Source organism: Oryctolagus cuniculus, chromosome 8, assembly GCF_964237555.1.
Source record: "Oryctolagus cuniculus chromosome 8, mOryCun1.1, whole genome shotgun sequence".
NCBI lineage: Eukaryota > Metazoa > Chordata > Mammalia > Lagomorpha > Leporidae > Oryctolagus > Oryctolagus cuniculus.
In genome coordinates this window covers 8,372,845-8,394,933 of record NC_091439.1, presented here as the reverse complement: position 1 = coordinate 8,394,933, position 22,089 = coordinate 8,372,845, and the positions used below count along the sequence as shown (strand labels likewise).

General features: G+C 42.7%; 1 protein-coding gene across 1 annotated transcript in view; it reads right to left on the bottom strand.

Moving 5' to 3' along the window:
• ASIC5 (acid sensing ion channel subunit family member 5) overlaps nt 1–9,546 on the bottom strand; it is a 33,045-nt gene extending 23,499 nt beyond the window's left edge. The window contains exons 1-2 of the mRNA XM_002716885.3: nt 9,474–9,546; nt 5,542–5,848 (exon numbers count right to left, since the gene is read on the bottom strand). Of these exons, the coding sequence (XP_002716931.2) occupies nt 5,542–5,848; nt 9,474–9,504 (338 nt within the window). The 5' untranslated portion in view covers nt 9,505–9,546. The remainder of the gene's footprint in view (nt 1–5,541; nt 5,849–9,473) is intronic.
• Between the last annotated feature and the right edge of the window lie 12,543 nt (nt 9,547–22,089).

The following is a 22,089-nucleotide window of genomic DNA, read 5'->3' as shown; positions in this document are numbered from 1 at the left end:
ACAGAATCCGGCGCCCCGACCGGAACTAGAACCCCGTGTGCCGGAGCCGCAAGGCGGAGGATTAGCCTAGTGAGCCACGGCGCCGGCCCTACTCCTTAGCTCTTAGCATAAAAGCGCTAGCAAGTTGCTTCTCAGGCAGGCAGCTGCTGTCGGGGGCTGTGATATCCCCTCCACACGCCACAAGTATGTGCAGCTTTCCGCTGAGCAGCTCCTGCTCGTGGCTGCTGAGCTGGCAACACCCTCAGCGAATGGACCCCTGTGTCCACTACCAGATCCTGCTCCCAGATCCTGAGGTTCTGGAATCTTGCACCGGCTCAGCGTCCATGCTCCCTCATGTAAGCGTCACTGGATTCTGCCCAAGACAACTTAGAGAACTGCAGGGTTGATCACACGTGTGGGAAGTACAGATACGATAGATAAAAAGGCTAAAAGGCAGAAAGGATTCCTTGAAACGTTCTTTTAAAAATGGATTAAACTCAATAAATAATGTTGAACAATATTAGGAACAAGGAAGTGAAATTTTGTGTGATGTATTGATTTTGTGATTTTTGTGTGATGTATTGATTAAAACCAAAATGGTTTTTATTGGCTTTTTTTTTTTGGCTTTAATTTGAACTTTGAAGTCTTGCTGAGTAAGCCTCTAAGAAGCATTGCTTAGATAAGGATTACCTTATTATGTTACTTAACATATGCTGAGAAGGGCCAAGTAAAAGAAAATAATAAATATATTGTTCTGCTTCAACAATTTAACAACTGGTAACCAGTTATTAAATCCATCCTGATTATGCGTGGTAATGATTTTAAATGTGCTTCCCCAAAATGCGTGACCCAAGTACATACATTTCTGATGTTCCAGTTGTCTCAGTCCTTCATTGAGTCCTGCCAAAACATGCCCAAGTATGCCACATATTAACAAGGTGTGTGTAGGTTTTTTAAATGATGTATTTATTTATTTGAAAGGTAGAGTTACAGAGAGAGAGAATGGGAGAGAGAGAGAGGTATCGTCCATTCTCTGGTTCATTCCCCAAAGGCCAGGGCTGGGTCAGGCCTAAGCTGGGAGCCAGGAGCTTTATCTGGGTCTCCTGTATGGGTGCAGAGGCCCAAGCACTGCTTTCCCAGGCATGTTAGTAGAGCGTTGCATTGGAAGTGCAGCAGCCAAGACACAAACTATCACCGGTATAGGATGTTGGAGTCACAGGAAGTGGCTTAACCTGCAAAGCCACAACTCTAGCTCCCCAGATGTGTGTGTGTGTGTGTGTGTGTTGTGTGCGTGTATGTACATCTAAGATTTACTTTATTTATTTGAAACTCAGAGTTAGAGAGAGAGAGAGGTCTTCTATCCACTGATTCACTCCCCAGATAGCTATAATAGCTGAGGCTGGATCAATCCAAAGCTGGGAGCCAGGAGCTTCTTTTGGGTCTCTCACAGATGCAGGGGCTCAAGGACTTGGGCCAGTTTCTGTGGCCTTCCCATACACATTGGTAGGGAGCTGGATCGGTAGCAGAGCAGCCAGGACTTGAACCAGTCCCTATATGTGATGCTGGCATTGCAGACGGCAGCTTTATGTACTACGCCATGACATTGGCCTCAAAATATGTCTATTTTACAAATTGTTTTTGGAAAAGCAGAATTGGAACGAATGTCTGAATTCTCTTCTCTTTTGAGCCAATTTAAACATGTTACATGTCTCTCATTAATTAATAATATCTGTGATATAAAACTCTTTTCTATTTTTATGAATCATGATTTTATATTTTATTAAAAGTCAGTTAATACTGTTTTAAATTTAAACAGATTTGGAATAAATAAGAAGCATGGTGATTATAAAGTTGAAGGACCCTGAGTTTCTTGTCCCAAAACAATAGATTAAAAAATACCAGTCCCTATTATATCCAGCCATTAGCTGATTTTAATGAATAAAACTGATTTCAAAAGTTTTTAAGTAAATATAATGGAAATTTATGATAAATTTCATGATGAAGACATTTTAGTGGAAATTTTTTACCCAGAAATATTTGAAAATCACTTAAACATGTTCTAAAGAAACAAAATCATGAACAGTATTGCAATTTCTGGAATTAATTGTGAAATTTAATTTTCTTGAACCGCTGCTCGATGTATCTTTATGAGGTTAAGTCATCCTATTTGTGCAGTTGTTAATTCATGTGAAAGAAACTTTTCAAAATTAAAGTTAAGAATTATTCTTTAACCAACCATGAGTGAAGCTAAATTTGCATCTCTGGCTGCACTATTGAACTTTAACTATGGAAGGTTCATTTTGATGAAGTCATCCAATGGGCAAAATAAGTGAAGAGGGGAACAATGTTATTCTTCATTGCTGTATTTCTTTTAAAGCATGTCCTTTAAAAATACATTAGCAGGCCGGCGCCGTGGCTCACTGGGCTAATCCTCCGCTTTGCAGCGCTGGATTCTGTCCCGGTTGCCCCTCTTCCAGGCCAGCTCTCTGCTGTGGCCAGGGAGTGTAGTGGAGGATGGCCAAAGTACTTGGGCCCTGCACCCCATGGGAGACCAGGATAAGTACCTGGCTCCTGCCATTGGATCAGCGCGGTGCACCGGCTGCAGCGTGTCAGACGCGGAGGCCATTGGAGGATGAACCAACGGCAAAGGAAGACCGTCCTCTCTCTCTCTCTCTCACGGTCTACTCTGCCTGTCAAAAAATAAATAAATAAATAAAAAATAAAAAAATAAAAAAGTTAGCATTAAAATGCACTAATCTGTCACTTTCCCTATTTACATATTAAGTTTATTTTGCTTTTAAACATTTATGGCATGCATTGTTTGTTTAATTTCATAGCCATTACTAAAGTAACTTTGCAGTACTGAGGAGTGGAGTATTAAACAGGATGTGCTCTTACTGTCACATACACTGGATAGGCCCCTGGAACCAATCACATAGTAAACTCTTCCTAATAATCCCAAGTCCCTTGACCAAATCTCCCCATTCTGCGTATCCATTTCCTGTTAATAAGGTAGTTTCACCAAAAGGTTATAGGAATTGAGTTCTATCAGCAGACCCCTAGCTGATAACTGAGCAACTGATAATATTCAGTTTTGCTTTCTCTCAAATAACTTACAGATCACTGCACTCCCTGGCCACAGCAGAGAGCTGGCTTGAAAGAGGGGCAACCGGGACAGAATCAGGTGCCCTGACCAGGACTAAAACCCGGTGTGCCAGCACCGCAAGGCGGAGGATTAGCCTAGTGAGCCACAGTGCCAGCCCAGTTCATGTGGTTTAAACAAGGGTTTTCAAACCACTGCAGATGCCTCATTGTTCTCATATGGGCTCTGGTTCCTGTCCCGGCTACTCATCTTCTGATCCAGCTCTCTGCTGTGGCCTGGGAAAGCAGTGGAAGATGGCCCAAGTTCTTGGGCCCCTGCAACCGTGAGGGAGACCTGGAAGAAGGTTCTGGATTCTTAATAATAAAATAAATAAATAAAATCTTTAATAAATAAATACCACCATCTAACACAAATCTTAAATCATTGATTTGTGATTTGAGCTATGAGAAATACATTGTTTCATACAAAGAATATAAAAGAATTGAAATCATAGAGCATTAAATATTTTCTTTAGATATTTTTTAATCTGTTTTAGTCATCTTTTTAATACACTTTGCCTGTAATCACTTCTTTAGCTGTGCCCCATTAATTTCACATGTTGTGTTTTAATTTTCATTCATCTCAAAGTGTTTTCCAATTTTCTCTGTGAGTTTTCCTAGAACTTGTTGGTTAGTTAAATGTGCATTGTTTGATATTCTCATATTTGTGAGTATGCCAAATTTCTAATTTATTTCTATGAAGACTGATGAACATATTTTAATTGATCTATAATCCTTTCAATTCATTATACCTATTTATGCTTTCATTTAGTCTACCTCAACAGAATGGACCATGTGTATATGAGAATAATGAACATTGTCTCATAAATGGGTAGAGTTCTGTAGATGTTTCTTGAATCTAATTTGTATAAGAATGTTCGAGTATTTTAAGTACTCTATTGATCCTCTCTCTAGTTGCTTTATTGATTATTAATGGAAGGTCTTGAAGTGTCCTGACTCTCTCTCTCTCTCTATATATATATATACACATATATATATAATTATATATTCATGATGGCGTAAAACTTCTATCATTATAAAATACTTATATTTCTGTCTAGTAATATGCAATATTTTAGAGTCTGTTTTTCGAGATGAGTATAGCCACTATAGCTTTCTGATAGTTGCATAAGAATACCTTTCAAGGTTTGTGGAAATGTACACATTTCTATTGGCTGGCTCACTCCCCAAATAGCTGCAATGTCTGTGACTAGGATAGGCAGCTGCCAGGACCCTGGAACTCTAACCAGGTCTCCTACATGAGTGCCAAGGGCCTAAGTACTTGGGCCGTCTTCTACTGCTTTCTAAGGTATGTAAGCAAGAAGCTGGAGTGGAAGCAGAGCAGCTGAGACTTGAACTGCTGCTCTGATGTGAGATGCCAGTGTTACAGGAGGGCAGCTTTACCCATTATGGCCCCTGGATCTTATTGTTTAATCTAATTTCTGCCTTTTGATTGGCTTGTTTAACATATTCACCACCCCCTTGCTATTCTCATGGTAAAACTGGGAATTCTTAAGGAATGGGACAGGCACTTTGGACCTTGCTAAAGGTAAGTTTTGGGAAAAGCAATCATTTTGCACCCTAAATTTCCACCAGGACCCCCCTGACTGCCTATTAACCCATCTGACTCCTGACAAGGAGACTGAATGCCTTCTCTATGGCAAATAGGTGATCTTCAGGAGGTCTCCACATCATAGAAAAATCCAACATGTGAACTCGCCTGCAGGAGCTCACTGGGCAACTCTGGCCTCCTCCCTGCAGACTTGGTGCACAGTTAGAGGATGGCAGTTTTCTGATGTGACAGCAGTAACAGAGCATAAATCAAGTGTGAGGCTCTTTCACACTCAGGGCCCTGTGTGACTGCCCCAGGGAACATATCCATGAAGTTAGCCCTGCCTCCACTACATCAACTATCTTGCCAGAAGTACCACAACATTTCATATGTCTGTACATTTGCACAGTAGTTCTCTCTTCCAGTTCTTCCTCACATCCACCTCTGAGCCTCTTTTATGACACCATAAACAGATAGTTACTCTGTTCTCTGTGCTTCTGGAGCCATTGAAAACAACTTTATTGTAGCATGCAATTACCATATTACATTGTGATTTTTACTTTTTTAATATAATTTTTTACTAATTAATAAGCTTTAAGGGCAGGAGTCAAAAAATTTATATCTATTTTTCAAACATAGAAACTGGAACCTAGCATTTAATTGTAATAGAAATGAAAGTCAGTAAAGGAAGAAATTAATAAGCTTCTTTGCTTTCATAGAGCTGTGCTTCCAAGTATAAGAACTTCAATAATTTTACATATGTTAAATACCACGTCTTTGGTCAATGCTAATATTTATGACAGCCACCCAAGAAAGCTTATGCTAGCAAAGAAATAAAGATTAATTTTTATGCAAACAGTGATTTTTACCTGTTCAAATTACAAAATGTCACGGCTGGGAACTCCATCTTTTCCACATACTGCACCTCTACAGACGTTGTGGTTGGCCATCTGAAGTAGTTGAACAAGCGACTGTAGATCTGCCACACTGTGAGTGAGACTGAGCCCAGGACAACAGCGGTCCACATCGCCTGGCGCCACTTGCTCTGGTTCCGGACAATGTTGTGCACCCCGTGAAAGGAAGTGGAGATGGCAAAGTCATGGTCAAACTTCTTGCGGTCAGTGGGAGATGGCAGGGCTTGCTTCGAAAGGTAGAGCTTTATCTTTTCTATGAGTCCTTACGATTTTGCCCAAAAAATAACAAAAAAAGTAGTGAGTTAGGAACCCTTGGTCTTGTGTGTAAAAAACATGAGCCATATGAAGCCAAACAGGTTACCCCTTTTTATGTGTTATTTTTAAGGACTCAAAATTATTTTGCATCGGATGACTTATTTAGGAGTCAAGAAGTACAAGTGTTTCCTACATGAATCTATTGAGAACATGCCAATGCTATTCAGAGTGACTACTGTTAATGCAAATATATTCATCGCATCATATTAATATGAGGTTAATTCCAGCTTCAAAATCAACCCACCTTGAATGAATTTCCTACAACATGTAATGTTTTAAAATCCAGCTTGAATTGTTTTTGGAATTTTTATTTATTTGATAAGCAAAGACAGAGGGAGAAGGAGAGGGAGAGGGAGAGGGACAGGGATAGGGAGAGGGATGTATACAGAGAGATCACATTCTTTGATGAACTACCTAAATGCCCACAATGGCATGATCTGGGCCAGACTGAGTCCTGGGGCTGGGACTCAGTGTAGCTTTACAACATGGGTGCCAGAGACTCAACTACTTGAGCCATCATCTTCTGCCTCCCAGGGTGCACATTGGCAGGAGTCTGGTAATGGGAGCGGAGCTGGGGGTTGAACCCAGGGAGTATGATATGGAAGGCAGGTATTCCAAGTGGCACCTTGCCTGCTAGAACAAATACCTGCCCCTGTAATTTTTAAAATACCCTTTTTAGATGCCATGGACTACAACAGGCTCACTCTTCAGAGCTACATCAGTCTTATTCTTCTGATATTTTAAGTGGAGCTAAAAGCAATCTGCTCTTCAATTAATCTTTGTCGTATGGTGTTGGAATTTATGGTGAGAATGTGCTCACTTCGGCAGCACATGTACTAAAATTGGAATTTATGGTGAGCGCAGCTTCCATGCTTTATATGCTTCCATAAACAATAGTTTTGGTTTTGTGGGTTCTTTAGTCTGAATGTTTACAGTTGCATCATCAGTTAAGAAATCTATTTTTGGGGCTGAAGTAGCCCCTTGACAGTAGGGACTCCATTTTGGGGCACTTGAGACTCCATTCTGGGAAAGCAACCCCCCCACCGTGAGACTCTGGTCTGAAACTATGATCTCAAATAGTCGGACAATAGCAGTGCACTATATCACCCGTGGCAACGCACAAAAACCTCCTAGCATGATTGCTCAAGCTTAAAAGTAAAAAGGTTGCACCTGGGTTACCTGAGCTAATAATGAAGATGTGATTTGTCTATGTCTTAAGATCATAATTGCTGATTGTAAGATATTAGCAACCGCTTAGCAACCGTGTATACTCTCCCCCCTCCCGATTTTGCGGTTTTTGCCTTTATAAACCCTATGCTGTAGTTCCTCGGGGCTCCTCTGTCCTTGTATGTTCAGAGAGCCCCAACATGTTGGATCAATAAATCTTTAACCCTTTGCTGGTTGGATGAGAGAAAAGACTCTTGGAGTCATTCCTCGGGCGGTGGGCGTTTTCGGACCCTAACAGGGCCAGCGCTGTGGCTTACTTGGTTAATCCTCCGCCTTGCGGCGCCAGCATCCCATATGGGTGCCGGGTTCTAGTCCCGGCTGCTCCTCTTCCAGTCCAGCTCTCTGCTGTGGCTAGGGAGGGCAGTGGAGGATGGCCCAGGTGCTTGGGCCCATGTACCCGTGTGGGAGACCAGGAGGAGGCACCTGGCTCCTGGCTCTGGATTGGCACAGCGCCGGCCGTGGCGGCCATTTGGGGGGTAAACCAACGGAAGGAAGACCTTTCTGTCTCTCTCTCTGACTGTCTAACTCTACCTGTCAAATAAAAAAAAAAAAAAAAGGAAATCTGTTCTACCTCTTCATAAATGAACTAATCTTTTTAAGACTGTCAATATTCAAAGAATATTTGTTGATATTGATTGACAAGAACCAATGAGAGTTGTACTAAAATATTTTGGATATATTATATATATAATATTTGGAATTTTATTTTGGTTTAATTTATTTTAATTTGTCCATAGGAAAAGATACGAAGACTCCTTTTGCTCAGGGAAGAACACAGCACAGTTCAGATGATGGGCTGGGCCTTGCAATGGGAAGTCTAACTTCCAGTTCAGCCCTCACCTCTTATAACCTTGCATCCTCAGCCAAGTTTCTGAATCTCACTCATTCCTCTTCTGCCTACTGCAGCAACAGTTTCTGCTCACGAGTTGGTCGTGTGTACTAGGTAAGATAATGTGTGGAGAGAGCTTAGCACATGACCTAGACCTTGATTGTTACTCAACAATATCAGCTATTTTTTCTACTAATTCAGTAGTGATGTGGTAATGGTAAAATAGTTAAGGGTTTTGATAATTGTTTAAATTCTCACACAAGAAACAAGTACTCCACAACTCATGAATGCTCATAGTAAGATGAATTAACGTTGTGTCCTTTGCTAAAAATCAAGAAGTATTATTTTTGTTAACTGTCTAGCATTAATTTACTCTCAAGCACTGTCAAACTCTACTTATCATTAAATAATTGACACTAACAACTAGCTACAGACTTTCTCAGACGTGGGTGCATATAATATGCACTTAGCAACATTTTCTGAGGGAGCCCATTTCATTGTCAGTGTTTGGTGGTGCTCGCAAATTACACTGTGATTATTTTCTCAAGACTATACAACAAATCAAGTTGAACTAAAATCTTAAAACAGCACCCACCTAGTGTTCTTTGTAATATCAAATTTGATAATATGTATGTAGCAACTGTCTCAGTCCCAGGCCAAAGTAGGAAACGTGGAAAATGTTTTTTTTTTTTTTTCATTCTTATTAGTTAGCATGATAAATCTAATTATTGGGTTCTTTTGTGTATTATGTGGTCATTACAAACACCTGTGAAGAATTCATTATTAAAGGGGTCACTCAGTCTCAGGGCACCTTCATCTCCTCTATTACAGGCATCAAATCCAGGAGGAGGGAAAGTGATCTGATAACTGCTAGGTATGGCTGTTTGCAAGCTTCATCCTGAGACCATGTCTCACATGCATCTGTCAGAAACCAGCCAGTCCATTTAATACAGATCTGCTCCTAGACCACTGGTTGGCATTACCGGAACATTCTCAGCCCTTTACTGGGTTTTAGGACATGTTTAAAATAATGTGCTGGGTGAATAGTGAAAAAACAAGGCTGTGCCTGACTGCCAGAGGGATTAGAATGGGTTAAATAAGCAGCGCCCTGGTCCATAAGGCAGAGAGCTCTGCTTCCTGATGGAGTGCATGCTGGGGAATGAGGGCAAGTGGCCCTCACATTGAGTGCTGATCATCATAGGGGCATTTTGAGGAAGACAGAGCAAGTGTTATTCCGTTTAAAAAATAAAACCTGCAGACACATTATAAATGTAAATCAAAAGGAGCAAAACAACAAAGAACAAACAGAATAGATTCTAATATGCAGTCGTATTTTAAACTAGTTTTTACTCTCTTGTATAACTTACTCTTTGAGCAACATTTTGCAAATTTATTTGACCTATATCATGTCCATGTAACACTGGAATTCAAACCAACCAAATGGATAAATTAAAAGAATACCCTTCCTTTGTCTTATTCCAAGCCCCTTGGGGTGAAGCTGGTTCTCAGGACCTACCTCCCGCAGCGTGCGGCTGAGTCTGCTCCATCAGTGACTTCGGTAAGCAGGAGTCTTCAGGCTGTGTTTGGTTGTCATCAGTAGCAATCTTCATTTTGTGGCCTTTATATAAAATACAGCAGTTGAGGTTGTAAAACATGAGGGCAATTTAAATATTTGTGTTGCTATGTTCTGCTTCTCAAACTACATAAGCTATAAACCAATGTATTGGCAGAGCCAGCAATGGGTGTTTAAGGACTGATGAGAAGCTATCATGGAATGAAAAACAGAAAACTATCTTTAGGAGGTCATTTTCTAAAAATAAAGAGATTTAAATGGACGATCCTTATCAAAAACCTATGGTTTCACAGGAGCTCTGTCCAGCCCAACTGACAGATGACCCACCTGGGGGTCTCCTCAAGTTATATCTCTCTTTACCCTCATGCAATTCCAAATATAAATGTAGATGAAATAACTTTTGGGTGGAAAGGGTTTTTTTTCTTGTTGAAGTCTTTTAGTATTTTTATTTATTTATTTATTTTGACAGGCAGAGTGGACAGTGAGAGAGAGAGACAGAGAGAAAGGTCTTTCTTTGCCATTGGTTCACCCTCCAATGGCCTCCGCGGCCAGCACACTGCGGCCAGCGCACCACGCTAATTGGATGGCAGGAGCCAGGTACTTCTCCTGGTCTCCCATGGGGTGCAGGACCCAAGGACTTGGGCCATCCTCCACTGCACTCCCTGGCCACAGCAGAGAGCTGGCCTGGAAGAGGGGCAACCGGGGCAGAATCCGGCGCCCCGACCGGGACTAGAACCCGGTGTGCCAGTGCCACAAGGCTGAGGATTAGCCTAGTGAGCGGCGGCGCCGGCCCGTCTTTTAGTATTTTTAACAGATGAAATTGTTTATAACAGAAATAGTAATGAAAGCTACAAAATAAAACTGCAGAATACACGTCCTCAGGAATAAATCGTTTTTGGAAGAATATATGTGTTGCAAAACCTTGACACCACTTGTTTTGCATATTAACATTTTGAAAAATCATTCAAATTTGTTATATTGAGCAAAGAATGCTCATTTTGTTTATAAATGGCACCATCTCCTGACACAACTCAGGAATTGCGTGTATCTCTACCAGCTCAAACCTGCGAATTTGCAAAGGTAAAATTTTACAAGCATCTAACCAATTACTACTTTTTTTTTTTTAAAGATTTATTTATTTTATTGGAAAGGCAGAGTTACAAAGAGGCAGAGGTAGAAAGAGAGAGAGAGAGAGAGAGAGAGAGAGATTCCATCCACTGGTTCACTCCCCAAATGGCCGCAATGGCTGGAGCTGCACCAATCAGAAGCCAGGAGCCAAGAGCTTCCTCCAGGTCTCCCACACTGGTGTAGGGGCCCAAGGACTTAGCAGTCTTTCCCAGGTCATAGCAGAGAGCTGGATTGGAAGTAGAGTAGCTGAGTCTTGAACCAGCGCCCATAGGGGGTGTCACCACTGCAGGCTGTGGCCCCTACACCACAGTGCTGGCCCCACCAATTACTATTCACATGTATTTTACATATTCTTGGAAACTTGGAAATTTGGGGCTAGTTACAGTTTTGAAATTCAGGACCTGCTGGGCAGCATAGCAGTCAGCCTCACTAGTCCCCACGCCTTGCTCGACTTCCCTTACTCTTTCTACTCAGTGTTCAGGTGCACTCCGGCTGCATGGTGACCTACAGGGTTAATATTGCCAACTGGCCCAGTTGTCAGGTAAGTGCTGCTGTAACTGCTAGGGGAAGAGCAATTGGTTGCTTTGAGTTTGGGCACAGACTAGTAGGGAGTGGGGCTTGTCCAGAAAGCTCAGACCAGGCTGGAGGCACAGTGACAAGGGACTTGGGGTGGCCATGGAGGGAAATGCGTGGACAGAAAATTCCAGAGAAAACGACAGCGAGGCTTCAGAAGCTATACTTTACCTGCTTCATAATTTAACCAAGGCTCTGTCGTGAGAGCAAACTGGCTTAAAGCTCACTTACTGTTTCTGCTTCCACGTCACTTCCTCTTTCTTCCCAGCCACAACCTGTGAATATTTCCTCCATGGCACTGTGTGTGATAAAGAAAAAAGATGGAAAAAGGAAAAAGGAAGACAGATTGGTTTTCCCATTTCCTGCCTATCCTCTACTGGATCCACACAGTCTAGAGTAAGTGTTTCCTAATTTTATTGGCTGAAACTGTCCCTCTTCTGTAAAAACATTAAAAATATTTGATCTTACGTGGATAGCTCTCCATTTCTCATTTTTTGTTGTTGTTTGTTTCTTTTTAAGATTTATGTATTTGAAAGGCAGAGTTACAGAGAGAAGGAGAGATTGGGAGACAGAGAGATCTTCCATTTGCTGGTTCACTCCCTAGTTGGTCCCAACAGCCAGATAGAAGCCAGGAGCTAGGAGCTTCATCTGGGCCTCCCTTATGGGTAGCAATTGTCCAAGCTATCTTCTATTGCTTTTCCCAGGCCATTAGCAGGGAGCTGGATTGGAAGTGGAACAGCTGGGATTCCAACCGGTACCCATAGAGGATGCTGATGTCACAGGCAGTAGCTTTACCCACTCCACCACAGTGCCAGCTCATTTTTTCTCTTTTAACGTGAAGCATCCAATAGTCTTTCCTGTTTCTTTTTCAGTTCTGCCAGTACCTCACTCCTTGCATTCCCAGCTCTCAGCTCAGGCCAGTTGGGCCCAGCTAGAGGCTTCATGGGCATTGAAATGAGTGGACTCAGCAGATGGGATCCCTCTCTGTTTGTCATTCTTTGTGAGTCTTTCTGCTTCTCAAATAAATAATTTTTGAGAATACTTCACACTTGGCCTTGCTTTACTAGTGACTTGAATAAATTTGAATTTCTTCTTCTCTACGTAGTTAGAAAATCAGAGCTCTATATCCTCTTCATGGCTATACCTTGTTTCTTCTCTGTCATTTCAAGTTTCCTAAATTCCTAAAATCCACTAAGAGTAGTTTGGTGGTGGTGGTGGGGGGGGGGCTGGCATTGTGGTGCAGCCAGTTAAAACACTGCTTGTGACATCAGCATCCCAATTCATAGTACCAGTTGAGTCCCAGCTGCTCTAGTTCAGATCCAGCTCCCCAGTAATGTGCCTGGGAAGGTAACAAATGACGCCCAAGTACTTGGTTCCTGGCCACCCATGTGGGAGACCCAGATGGAGTTCCTAGATCCAGGCTTCAGCCTAGCCCAACACAGCCATTGTAGCCATTTGGGGAGTGACCCAGCACATGGGAAACCTCTCTCGCTTGCTTTCTCTCCCTCCCTCTCTCTGTCACTCTGCCTTTCAAATAAATAAAACATAATTTAAAAAGTTCTTAAGTGGCCAGCGCTGTGGCTCACTAGGCTAATCCTCCGCTTTGCTGCGCCGGAACACCGAGTTCTAGTCCCAGTCGGGGCGCCGGATTCTGTCCCATTTGCCCTTCTTCCAGGCCAGCTCTCTGCTGTGGCAAGGGAGTGCAGTGGAGGATGGCCCAAGTACTTGGGCCCTGCACCCCATGGGAGACCAGGAGAAGCACCTGGCTTCTGGTGTGCCGGCAGCAGAGGCCACTGGAAGGTGAACCAACGGCAAAGGAAGACCTTTCTCTGTCTCTCTCTTGTCGCTCCCCCTCTTCGCAGAGGAACGACACAGGACCCTGCGCTGTTCTTTTGTCTGCTCGGCTCTCCCTGGGTTTGCTGCTGGTTCTTCCCAGGTTGGCTACTGACCCTTCCACCTCCGTGGAAGGGTGGTTCCCCCTGCCACTTTCCCCACTTCCGCGGGGGAGCGGCACGCCGCCGGCCGGCTCTCTCGGGGGCTGCACAGGTGTTCCCCTTAGATGTTCCTGGTGCATGTTGTCTCTCTCCTCCTTTATAGTCCTCTTCCGCCAATCCCAACTCTGCTACCCACACGCCGAGCACGCTGCTCTCCTCCAATCAGGAGCAGGATCAGCTCCTGCAGGTTACTGGTCGAACTGGAGGCAGCTGTGTAAAAGCTGTTTACTCCTCTCCCAGCGCCATATTGTGGGAGAGCAGATGCATAGAATAAGTCTTAATTCCAGTAACTTAGTCTAGTCCTAGTTGCTCCCCACACTCTCTCACTGTCCACTATGCCTGTCCAAAAAAAAAAAAAAAAAAGTTCTTAAGTGAGGCCAGCGCCGCAGCTCACTAGGCTAATCCTCCGCCTGCGGCGCCGGCACCCTGCGTTCTAGACCCGGTTGGGGAGCCAGATTCTGTCCTAGTTGCTCTTCTTCTAGTCCAGCTCTCTGTTATGGCCCGGGAGTGCAGTGGAGGATGGCCCAGGTCCTTGGGCCCTGCACCAGCATGGGAGACCAGAAGGAAGCACCTGGCTCCTGGCTTCGGTTTGGCGCAGCCCGCCGGCCACAACGCGCCAGCCATAGCGGCCACTTGGGGGGTGAACCAACGGAAGGAAGACCTTTCTTTTTCTCTCTCACTGTCTAACTCTGCCTGTAAAATAAATAAATAAATAAAAATTCTTAAGTGAAAATATTATATAAGTTCCCACTTTCCTTATTCTAGTTTCCCTGTTCATTACAGCTGATCTGAATATATTTGACAGGCGACAAATTTTCAGATTCCTTCCTCTTTCTTGTCTACTGCCACATATATACTCACATACAGCTTAATAGTTAGAAAAATCAAAACCCAGTGAGGATCTACAGTTCTGAATTGTCCTTATCCACTGTTTTTGCACAAGTAGTATCAATAGCAGAAAACTACTTATTCACACTGATGCATGCAAAAGATGGAATCAAAACAAGCAGATAAAACACACACACACAAACACACAACAAACGTACCTTTCATCTGAGCTTGACTTTGAGTTCAAAGGGTAAGCAACATCCAGAATCAATATGCAGTGTCTAGACAAGTGAGTTTGTTCTGGCCCAGGACCATTATACAAATGCATAAAAATATTTCCAATCAATCCTACTTTTGAAGAAAAAAGTAATTTTTATGTGTTTTAATAACAATTTAGGTTCTGCTGATTTTCAGATACCCAGAAATATTCCGTTTTGGATTCAGACTTTGTATTTCACTGTTGTTTGAGGCAATGCCTGGCTGTGAATAGTGATATGATTTGTTTTCAAGAGAGAGAAAGTAGAAACTACAGGGTGTTTGTGTGTCAGTGGGACAGAGGGTGTAACATCTCCTGAACTGAGCAGGAATCCTGAGACCAAAAAATGAAGAAGAAAGTGCCACATGAGAATCAAAGACTTAATGAAGGCAGCTTACACATTGGATTCCAGCTAGTGGCAGCAAGCAGTACAGACACAGCTACAGGAAGTTTTTTGTTTGTTTGCTTTGCTTTGAGAGAAGGAGGGTGAGTGCCAAGTGTGTGTGGGAGGGCCAGACTCCATATGGCATTATTATGACTTGTTGCCACTCAACAGGGTCTGCAGAAGAAGACCATGTAAAGAATACTTTTCAGGGCCAGTGCTGTGGCCTACAGGTAAAGCCGAAGCCTGTGGCACCAGCACACCATGTGGACTCTGGTTGGAGTCCCCACTGCTCCATTTCTGATCCAGTTTCCTGCTAATGCCCCTGGGAAAGCAGTGAGGATGATCTACCGGCTTGGCCCCTACGTGGGTGATGCAGAAGAAGCTACTGGCTCCTGGCTTCCAGCCACTGTTGCACCAATTTGGGGAGTGAACCAGTGGTTGGAAGATATCTCTCTCTCTCTCTGACTCTGCCTTTCAAATAAATAAATAAATAAATCTTAAAAAAGAATACTTTTTAAATTTAGTCCAAAATAGACTTTTTGGGGTTAACAATCTTGGAAAGAAAAATCAAAGCAAGGTCACTTCTTAGCACATGTTTAAGGTAATAAATGGTTCAGTAGTGTCTTGCTTTGGGTTTGTAATAAATGGAACCAATAGAGTCATTTTCTGGTATGGGCTGTGTTAGTTTTTTTTACTACAATATATTCTTTTTTTAGAAATCAGGTAGAAGAAATTAGCCAACATATTCTACCTATTCAAAGCAAATATGTTCATGCATTGGTAATGAGAGCATGTGATGCAGAAAGTGACCTTGAGATATCAAGTCCAACATTTACCCTTGGGACAGTATTCCCAGAAATATGGAAGAAAGGTGGAAGATACATGAAGATTTGTTGTTGTTGTTGCCTTTTTTGTTTGCTGGTCTATCCAACTGCATAGACTAATGACTAGCAGATAGGAGAAAAATACTTGTTGAATAACTAATAAGTTTGTTCTAGGGGTGAGTTTTTTTTATTACTATGACATGAGAAAATTATTGTAATTTTCCCAACATTTTATTTTGAATAGTACAAACTTACAAAAAAGTTACAAAGACTCAACAATGAATACTCATGCAGTCTTTACCTCATTTCACCAATTTTTAACATTTTCTCACATTTGTTTTGTCTTCACCCCTAAATGCTTCCTCCTCTTATCTCTTAAATGCAAGGACATCTACCCTGCCTTAATACAATATAAAGACCTCATTCAGGGAACTTAACTTTTATTTCAAATGCAACCCATACTCTAATATTACAAATTTTTTCCAAAATTAACTATTTTTTTTCAAGATTTATTTTATTTATTTGAAAGAGTTACAGAGAGAGGGAGAGAGAGAAAGAGAGAGAGAGAGAGAGAGAGAGGTTTTCCATTTGCTTGTTCATTCCCCAAATGGCCACAATGGCCAGAGCTGAGCTGATCTGAAGCCAGGATCTTCTCCCAGGTCTCCCATATGGGTGGCAGGAGCCCAAGCACTTGGGCCATCTTACAGTGCTTTCCCAGGTGTATTAGCAGGGAGTTGGATCAGAAGTGGAACAGCCAGGACTCAAAGTGGCACCCATATGGGATGCTGGTGCTGCAGGCCAGGGCTTTAACCCACTGCACCACAGTGCCAGCCCCACCAAATTAACTTTAAAGTGTTCAGTTTCACCAATCATAAACCCAGTCTAGAGTCACATGTTGCTTTCAGTCTTCACATACAGAAGAGTTCCCTGGCTACTAATTTATCTGTTTGTTTTGGTCCTCTCATCCCATTTTTATTTTCAAAGGGTTCATGTCAGATGCTTTGCAAGATGTCCCTCAGTTTGGAGTTGTGCAGTTCATTGCTTAGTTCCAGGTGATGTATTTATGGGATGAGCACCATGTGGATGATGTTGTTTGCTGTCATGGGTCCCATCAATGAGTCTATGACCTCAGCTTCTCCTGTCTTTGGTGACAGTAAGTTTGATCTCTTAAAGTGCCAGCCAGAGTTCTCCTTTGTAAGAGCACCACTTCTATTTTGTAATTAATAAGCAATATATGGAGGCAATGATTTGAGATTAGACTATCTTGTTCTCATTTTCTCATGCAATGATTTTCAGCGTACATCAGTGAATTTTTTTGAAATAATTATTGGTATGGTGATCTATTTCTACTATATTTTTTCTCTGTGTATTTGCTGGTATTATCCTATAACAATGAGCTTTACTTTCTGCTCTTCTGATTTAAAAACAATTAAATACATTTGAAAATGCATGTATTGCTTTATTATTTTGTACATGATTACCTATTCCTATTTATTCCTTTAAAAATTCTTTAAATTCGTATTATTCCTGGAAAATACTAATTTAGAATGAGCTTACTATATTTATTGATATCTTATTTTCATAGTTATCTACTAAAAGTAACTTAAAATATTTTAGTAGAAAAATATTAATAATTTGATGATTCAAACTTGTAATACTTTAGATTCAGGTTAACCAATTAAAAGCACCAGTGTATTCAGTTGTAGACAAGAGATAGGATTCTTTATCATTTTAGCTCTTGCTTATCGGAGAGTTCATGAAGAAAGAGGTAACACAGTACACAGACATACTCACTTCTGGATGTGCCTTTTAAATAATTCCATAATTTACTTATGTTCTATTCATTTTATAGTCTTTTGTCAGATATACTAGAAACCAAACCTCTAGATTTCTTGGTCAAAACAACAGTGTATCACATATTTTATTTCTTTATTCTACTTTAAATAATCATTTATTCTTTACTTAATGTATTCTAAGCTGATCTTCTGTATATTAAGAGAATCGAAAATGAATCTTGATGTGAATGGAAGGGGAGAGGGATTGGGAAAGGGGAAGGTTGTGGGTGGGAGGGACGGTATGGGGGGGAAGCCATTGTAATCCATAAGTCGTACTTTGGAAATTTATATTCATTAAATAAAAGGTAAAAAAAATAAATAATCATTTATTTATTTGACAAAGATACAAGAAATGACATGGAGAGAGACAGAGAGATAGTCAGAGGGAGCTCTTTCATCTTCTGGTCAACCTGCCACATACCTACAATAGTCAGGGCTGAACCAGGCCAAATCCTGAATACCAGAATTTATCGTGGGTCTCCCATGTGAGTGGCAGGAACTCAAGTACTTGAGCATTCCGGAAATGGAGCCAGGCCATCTGAAACGGGATGTGGACATCGCAAGCTGTGCCTTAACCAATGCAACAAACCGACGACCCTCTTTATTCTACTTTTTTATTCCATGACTGTAGCTTAGAAGATGCTCAGCTTGTTACCCAAAAGAATTCTGCTGATTTTTATTTGCACGTACTGATAGAAAATAAATCATCCTTGTATGTTTAAATATAGGAAGCAACTATTTCTTGTAATCTGCACTGGCGTAATGGAGTAATGACTCTGGGGTGGGAACATTTCTGTGACATCGTCACCGACATGTACTCAATGAGTTATGGATCAATCCTAGTCATTTGCACATTCCAAAGCCCATCCCTAGCTGGTGTGTTCAGTTTTCCGAAAATGAAAGACTTTTGGGAATCTGCTTGCTGAGTTTCTTACTCCTGTTCTTGGCTGCGACTTGCTATTGGCTCAGTCAGTAGGAGGCTTCTGTTTGTCACTCAGCTGACAGCCACACCTTCAGGGAGACAGGTTTTGTTTAAACACCTCTGTGGTTTTCATGGAATATTGAAAATGTTCCTGTAATTGGTCAAGGCAGGGGGAAGGACTCCACTAATGCTTAACTTGTGGGTCCATTAGGTTGCAAAATTACATGTTCACGCAATACATAACACTGTGGGTCAAGGTGACCTGGCTGTTGCCCTCCAAATACTCGCTTTGCCGTTTTATGTTCCTGTCTGTTTTCTCAACGCTGATCTTTTATCTGTGTGCAATAGAACATTTGGGAGAAATTTACCTTCCATCCAATGACTTACAACACAAATATTGATTTGTGAATATATTGGTAACATTGAGGACTATTCTAACAGATGGTTATAAGTAGTGTGCTTATGGAACCTTCTAAAAAAAGAAAAGCTAAACAAAACAAAATTAAATTAAAAACAATTAAAATCAAAGATGTAATATTTTAAAAAGTCAAACATTAGAATGGCACAAATCATGGGGAATAATTTAATGTGAATGGTTAAGACATTTTTTCATGTAGATTTTACACAATGCACTGAGATAATGTCTCTCCAAATTCATGTTTCTTTCATTCATGGTAGAATGGATGAATCATATTGTTACTCCCCTTTGTAGGGCCCCATTGTGGAGGAGGGACCCCGATATAGGTCCTTCGTCTATTAGTTGTCATGAACCCAGGAATGACACTGAAGCTGAGCAACAGTAGCACAAACTTTATCTAGTGGCCAAAGAGTGGAGAAGCGAGAGCCTGGCTTGTGGCTCAGTTTATCAGTCCACTGGGGACTGATGAGCCACAAAGTGGGGTAACAGGAGTGAGAAGGAGGAATATGCTCACGAGTGGGAAGAGAACTCGTGTTTTTCTGGGAAAGGGACAGCGTAATTCTCAGAATCTAAGAGCCACCTTCTTTTCATGCTTTTTTTTTTTTTTTTTTTTTTTGGACAGGCAGAGTGGACAGTGAGAGAGAGAGACAGAGAAAGGTCTTCCTTTTGCCGTTGGTTCACCCTCCAATGGCTGCCCGCGGCCGGCGCACCACGCTGATCCAAAGGCAGGAGCCAGGTGCTTATCCTGGTCTCCCATGGGGTGCAGGGCCCAAGGACCTGGGCCATCCTCCACTGCACTCCCAGGCCACAGCAGAGAGCTGGCCTGGAAAAGGGGCAACCGGGACAGAATCCGGCGCCCTGACCAGGACTAGAACCCAGTGTGCCGGTGCCGCAAGGCAGAGGATTAGCCTAGTGAGCCATGGCGCCGGCCTTTTTCATGCATTTTTTTAAAGATTTTATTTATTTATTTATTTGAGAGGCAGAGTTACAGCCAGAGAAAGGGAGAGACAGAGAGAAAGGTCTTCCATCCACTGGTTCATTCCCCACATGGCTGCAATGGACAGAGCAGGGCCAATCTGAAGCCAGGAACCAGGAGCTTCTTCTGGGCCTCCCACGTGAATGTGGGGGCCTAACCACGTGGGCCATCCTCCAGTGCTTTCCCGGGCCAAAAGCAGAGAGCTGGATCAGAAGAGGAGCAGCCAGGACATGACCTGTTGCCCATGGGATACTGGTGCTGCTAACAGAGGCTTAGCCTGCTACACCGAAGCACCAGCTCCCTTTTCTTGCCTTTTTGTTCTCTTTGGTTGTTCTCATGGTGATGTTAACTGCCATGGTGCCTGTGGTGTGCAAATTAGATTATAATGAAGTTTGAGGTTTTGTGAAGGCCACTCAGGTATCCTTACTGGGGCTAGCTGGCTGTGGGCAGTTAGCCTGAGAGGCAACTTCTAACGACAAGGCATCCTATTCTCAAAGAGAGATAATGTTAATGTGGGGTAGACACTTAAAAAGGCATTTCCCTGTATAAGCATCATAACCATGCAACGTCCCAGCCGTGGGAAGGGTCCGCTGATGAGGAGGTTCATGGCCATAACTTTAGAGAGAATCTGGTTAAGAGTGACTTATGGGAGCTTTTTTTCTGCTCTAGCTGCATCTTGCTGCAGACATCCAGTAAATAAATGAGACTGAGCCATGGTGGAGTTCTGGCCGCAGGATTAGAGTGAGAAGAACAGCTAACGCACAGGAAAGAGCGTAAGTACTAGTCAGTGCAGTTCAGCAGGGTGAGAGTGATCAGAGGACGTGGAGGGGCTGAGGGAGAGAAAAATCAGCTCAGTGCCTTTAGGATCTCAGAAAGGCTGACGAGGTCAGGATTGCAGAAGTGTGCTATGGGGTGGGGGGCGCTGTGGCACAGTGGGTTAGCACCCTGGCCTGAAGCACCGGCATCCCAGATGACGCCGGTTCAAGACCCGGCTGTTCTACTTCCGATCCAGCTCTCTGCTGTGGCCTGGGAAAGCAGCAGAAGAAGGCCCAAGTCCTTGGGCCCCTGCGCCCATTTGGGAGACCCAGAAGAAGCTCCTGGCTCCTGGCTTCTGGCTTCAGATCGGCACAGCTTGGGCCTCTACACCTGCATGGGAGACCAGGAGGAGGCACCTGGCTCCTGGCTTCAGATCGACGCAGTGCCTGCCATGGGGGCCAATTGGGGAGTGAACCAGCAGATGGAAGACCTCTCTCTCTGCCTCTCCTCTCTCTGTGTAACTCTGACTTTCAAGTAAAATAAATAAATCTTTAAAACAAATAAAGAGAAGGGGTGGGCATAAATTGCGTGCAGGAAATTGAAATTATGGAAGTTAACAGTTACTTTTGAAGGCTCTGGCCTGGTGTTGTTCAATGCAAATATAGTATGAGGAACATGGAATTTTAGATTTTCTTAGAGCGTTTAAAAAGGTAGCCATAAAATTAATTTTAATAATATATTTTGCTAATCAAATAAAGAAAAATAAGATTTTGTGGTAGCACGTTAGAAATTGGTCTATGTATGAGAGAGGGGCCTTTGGAAAACACAGCAGAAGCACACCTCGGAAGCATCCCAGTATTTCACACCAGAGTCATGACCGTACCCCAATAACTTTACAGGTAGTCACACCTTCCTCCCAAGGAAGGCACCCTGTGGAAATCTCCCCTTCTTGGCACCAGGTGCACTATCAAGTTTGATAACATCAGACAATAAAGCTTTGGGAACAAACCTTTGTCCAAGAGAAACAGCTGGAGGGTAAGGAGAAACAAAGAATTGGACCCCACTCCCTTATAAGCTCCAGTTGGAACAGACTGCGTTCTCAGCCCCTCCTGAGATGCTCATCCTGTCTGACAGGTGTATTCTCTTCATCCACCTCTGGGACTTGACTTATCCCAGTCTGACTACTGGGCATGCTCCCTGAGATTCTGCCTGGAGACATGCCCAACAATTCCAATGGATGCCCGACCCCAGTCAACTTTGCTACCTTGCTTGCCACTCCTCTGTCCCATGTCTGAATTCCTTCTTGTGTGAAGACAAAACCCTATTTCATCTGCCTCCGCTAACAATTCCAGCTGATAATTAATGAGAGAATTGTTAAGGATATGTCTTCAATTGTTTTTTCAGTGTTGGTCTTCAAAACCTAGGGTATGCTTTGCACTCACGCCTCAGTCTGGAGGTCCCCATGGCTAGCAGCTACGGCAGTAGCTGGCCAAGTAGCTGGAATTCAAGATCCTCAGTGAAGGAGGGGATATCAGGTAGCAGAAGGCCCAGCGATTGAAAAGTGGAAGAGGTTAATGCAAGAGTAGGGAGACAATAGTGACAAGGAGGAGTGATGCGGGTTGTAGGGAGAAAGGTAGGAGAATGGTCTGAAAACAACAGTAAGA